We start from the raw sequence: 4,711 nt of genomic DNA on the forward strand, positions 1-4,711 counted from the left end.
GCCACCGTCTTGACCCCGACGGGCGGCGGCGGCCCGGGGGAGCGGCCGTCCTGGAAGCAGCCATGCGCCCGCTTCAGCTGGCGCGCGGTCTCGATCACGAACTCGATGCGATCGGCACCCTCGTAGTTGACGCAACCGCGGCATACGGGTTCCGAGAAGTCCCAGATCATGGCCCAGGGCATACGAGGCAGGTCGCACAGGTAGCAGGATTGTCTCCGGGACGAGGACACCTGCGCCGCCGACATGATGCCAGCCCTGGAGAAGGTAGGCCCCCGCCCGGGCTGTCTCCGCGGCGCCTTCTCCTCCGAGAGGACTGGCCGGCTGGGGAGGGAGTCCGGCAGCGGGGGAAGAAGGGGGGGGCGAGAAAGTTCTGCCCCAGGGGCTGGAGGGAGCGCGAGTCTCCACCGCCGGCGCAGCGCCTCTCCGCGGGGGCTCCACCAGCCGAGCGGCGGAGTTCAGCACGTTCCTCGCCCCCACCTCCTACTGCGGCTGTCTCGTCGGGAGGGGAGCTCAGGCGCCTTCTTCCTGGTGCTGCGGACCCTGGCTGGAAGCTTCAGGCCCGGGGGGAGGGGGCGAGGGTGCCGGGTGCTGGCCGCCGTTGGCTCTTGGCCCCCTCCCCGGAGACGCTGGTGCGTGAAAGCTCGAAAGGGACTGTCTCTTCCTCTCCCCTGGGGGGGTGTCCCCCTACGAGCTTCGTCCTCTACCTGCCAGGCTCCCTGGGGCGAGGGCTAGAGGGTTCAGTGTCACCCAGTGCCCGGGTCCAATCTTGCTGAAGTCGCTGCTTCCCCGGAGGACCGGGGGAGGGTGGGGGAGCCGAGAGAGGAGCTTCTCCCCTCCTCAGCGTCGGCTGTTCCGCTGGCGGCGGCTGGGTTTGCACGGCCGGAGGGAGCCGCTGCGGCCACTGCTTCCAGGACGCACGAGAGCAGGAGAGGAGCGCACGCACGCAGGCTCCCGCCGCCCCCAGGCCTGGCCCGCGACCCGGCCGCCGCGGCTGGCGGCTCTCACGTTGGCTGCAGGGCGCTCACGCGGCGCCTGGGCCCGGGTCGCATCCCTTCCCGCTCGCACTCGCCCGGAATGTGGGGTTGTGATTGTTACTCTACGTTCCGGAGGCGCGTCTCGGCGCTCCCGCTCGCGCTGCGGCTCGCGCTGTCCCCGGCTTGGCCGCGCGGGATGCCGCCCGGGCGGAGCGCTGACGTCACCGCCATGCTCTGCACCAGTTCTCCCCCCGCTTACACTTCCTCTGTGAAGCCCACTTGTTGCTCGGAAAAGGCGCATGCGCGGCTGGACGCCCAGATTCCTCCCTGTGGGCCCCTCCTCCACGCCTCCGCCCTCCCCTCCCCCTTCGCCGTGTGTGTACAACAGCTGAGGCCCAGCGAGCTAATGCTGGAAGTCCAGCGCTGGGGGTGGAAATTAAACAGACGATGACCTTTCCTTTCCCCGCCCGGCTTTCCCAAGTAAAAACGCATTTAAAAACCACAAGCGTCGTTTCCGATCCTGTTCCCCACCCCGGGCAGTGAATTTAAATGTCCTGTTTAAAATTTTTGTTATGAATTTCATGTAGGGTATTACCCTTTTCGTCTGCAGTCAAACCTTTTCCCCCCGGTGTAGATGTTGAATTCATTGCTACCACTAATGCTGAAGCACCTGCAAAATTAGCTGTTTTCCAATCTTCCAGAAACTGCCTTTTGTTTTTGTGTCCTGGTCCAGGAACCTGAGCTTCAACGAAGGAGCTAAATGAATTCAGGGTGAGCTACCCCTCCCCCCAGCCTCAGTCTAAAAATTTTGGCTTAATGTCTAAAGAAGCTACGAGCACCCTGAGGCTTTTAAGGAAAACAGTCAACTAGCTGCGCACAGCTGCAGTTGCGGGTAGGGAGGGGGAGGTGCTGGAGAGGCCAAACAGGTGAGTGGTTTTTCCGGGTTTGATAAAAGAAGGTGGGGGTGGCATTTAATAATATTGATATCTCTTTGTAAAGTACGGCACAGTTTACAAAATTCTTTCTCACGTGCTGTGATTTCATTCCATAGTGCCCCAGAAGGCTGAGCAAGGCCATGATTTCTGTTACAAAATCATTGCTCATCATTATTGCTTGCTACAGAATAGATATGTTGGTCATAGCTCTAGTTGGGGCATTTCAACTGATTCTGCTAAGTGTTGGGTCTGTTTAGGATTTTTGTTTGTTTGTTTTGTTTCCCTCATGAAAACTGAGATAATCCTGAGTAAGGCTGGAGGAGGGGAGGCAATATACTGGGATTTCAGGTTCTGTCTGGCAGATCAGGATGGAATTTCCTCTCCATCAGTTATAGTAAGTCCTCACTTAACGTGGTCAATAGGTTCTGCGATCTTAAGCAGAAACCAGTTTTACTATAGGCCAATTGATATAAATGAGAAGTTCCTACAGCATTCTACCAACGTCGATGTTATAATGAAATGACCTTGAAAGAAATGCCATTATTAGAAGACCTGCTGTACTGGCTTTGCGACCTTGAACTAGTTACTTGCCCTTATACAACCTCTTTTCCATCTGCAAAATGGGATCGTAGCTCTCAATTTATTAGAACTGTTTGAAATTTCATTTTGTGTCATAATAGGAGGTAAGTCACTGAGACTTGCTGCGAGCCAGACATTGCTGGGTGGTTTACTTACATCACCGTTAAACCCTCAATATTATCTACAACGTAAATTCTATTATTAACTGTTTTACGGGTTCAGAATGTAAAGAGGTTAAATAACTTGCCCAAGGTCACACTGCCATTCGAGATGGAACTGGGATCTGAATCCAGTAAATCTAATTTGAGATGTGGCTTTGACAAACTTAGATTCTCAGAGGTAGTTTAGGGTGCTCAAAATTTCCATTGGCCCACCCCTTCTTCGTTACATACAATCTCCTGTAAAGTACTATACAAATACACCTTCATAACCAATCCTCATCCTCCCCTTCCAAACAGACTGTGCTACTGAGTTCTTCCATATACAGAAATTGTGGATCTGCCTCTGCCACAGACTATAACATAAGTACATCGTACACGATGCAGAGCACAGGGTCAGGCTCACAGGAAACTGTCAGTAAGTGTTGGTTATTATTAGTATTGATATTAAGGTTTCTACTATCGCAAAGTTAACACATGAACGTACTTTGTAAATTGCTTTAAATGTAATCTTACTATTACTACTGTTACTGCTAAGTATAATAAAGTTCAGTTGAAGCAACCAGAAACATTTATTTTTATTTTGACACGACCTTCAGAGCCTGTTCCCCCTTCCAGCATTCTCCAGCACCCAATCTCTCACTCATTCTGGGGCCCTAAGTGCAAAGGAAAGGGGAGTTTTTAAGGATAAGGAGAAAGGGGGAAAGGAAGACTCCTAGGGAGCCCCTCTTTCATCTCAAGGCAGCCAGATTTCTGTTTTTGCAAAACAGTGAGCTCACTGTGCACTCCCCAACAATAATAAACTTTCCCTGGCCTGGCTGGCTCCGGGCAGTGATTCCTCTGTAAAGAGCTGCTCCAGGAGCCTTGCCTAACCCTTCCAGACTTCAGCCCTCCCCATACCGCAGCTACCCTGGAGTGAGTCAAAACATAGAGCTGGGAAATGGAATGACATCCCTATCAGCCCAAAGCTCGGGCTCATTAGCTTTGGCTAGGCTGAGTTGCCCATTTCTTTACATTTATATTTATTCAGCTTATCCCTTTATTAAACCAAAAATACTGAGAACTAGCAGCATAGCCCCAACCCTCTAGCCAGGCTGCTAGAGAAAGCAAGTTGGATTCTGTCATAGTGTTATGTTTGGTATGCATGCACACATATGTCTCCATCTCCTTGTCTGTCTCTGCCCTGATAAAAGGAGACAGATACACACACACACACACACATAAGGACACAAGTGTGGGGTGTCTTCAGCCACACTGAGAAATAAACACGCATTTAAACACGCTTCCATACAGCCTCATAATCCTTTAATTTAAAAAGCATAGCTCTCTTGATACTCTTCCTACCCTCAAAAAATCACCATCATTTATGGTGATAAATTTCATCTGAACTGCCTGTCTGAGATAGTCGTCTGGGGATGTGTCAGGTACTGTGAGAGGCAAGAACACGAATGTTTTGGAGATAGATTTTCCCTTGCAGGAGAATCCCATGTGGCAATACTGAGTCCACAGTGGAAAGGAACAGACGGGGGTGGGGCTCAATCTCAGAAACCAGGTGGAGAGAGCGACAGTACTCTGGTGGTGAAGTCTGTAGACTAACGGCCCCAGGCTCAACCAGGCACACAGGGAGATGCCTGCAGCCCTCCTAAAGTTCCTTTCTACGGTTGTCTCACCCCAGCTTGCCATCTGAGCTGGTACCCCCAGAGAACCCAGCCCTGAACTGGAGCACAAGGTCAGCCCTCCACTTGGCCTTTCCGGAGGCCATAGCCCAACGTTAGGGGTAAGAAGGTCGCAGCGTACCCACGGACTTCGAAGCTCCCTGCAGTCAACCCCCTGCTCCCCCCTCCTCCCGCCCCCCGCAGTTTCGTAGCAATGATGGGTCGGGTTGGGGAGTCTTCAGCCTGGTATGCCTGCAGCCAGCTGGGATACCTTCGAGGAGGCCCAAGCTGAACCTCACGTAACCCCGCTGCAACTCTAGTGGCCAAGCACTCGCGCAAGAGAAAGCCCTTTTTTGGTAACAGCCCCGCGGTAAGCAGGACCCGGTTCTTCAGCCTCCTAGAGCTTCATC

General features: G+C 52.9%; 1 protein-coding gene across 1 annotated transcript in view; it reads right to left on the reverse strand.

Moving 5' to 3' along the window:
• The window catches only part of IRF2BPL (interferon regulatory factor 2 binding protein like), a 5,306-nt gene extending 2,947 nt beyond the window's left edge, over positions 1 to 2,359 (reverse strand). Inside the window, exon 1 of the mRNA XM_006925631.3 lies at positions 6 to 2,359. Within this exon, the coding sequence (XP_006925693.1) occupies positions 6 to 245 (240 nt within the window). The 5' untranslated portion in view covers positions 246 to 2,359. The remainder of the gene's footprint in view (positions 1 to 5) is intronic.
• Between the last annotated feature and the right edge of the window lie 2,352 nt (positions 2,360 to 4,711).

The sequence above is a fragment of the Pteropus alecto genome, unplaced genomic scaffold (assembly GCF_000325575.1).
Source record: "Pteropus alecto unplaced genomic scaffold, ASM32557v1 scaffold8, whole genome shotgun sequence".
Classification (NCBI taxonomy): domain Eukaryota; kingdom Metazoa; phylum Chordata; class Mammalia; order Chiroptera; family Pteropodidae; genus Pteropus; species Pteropus alecto.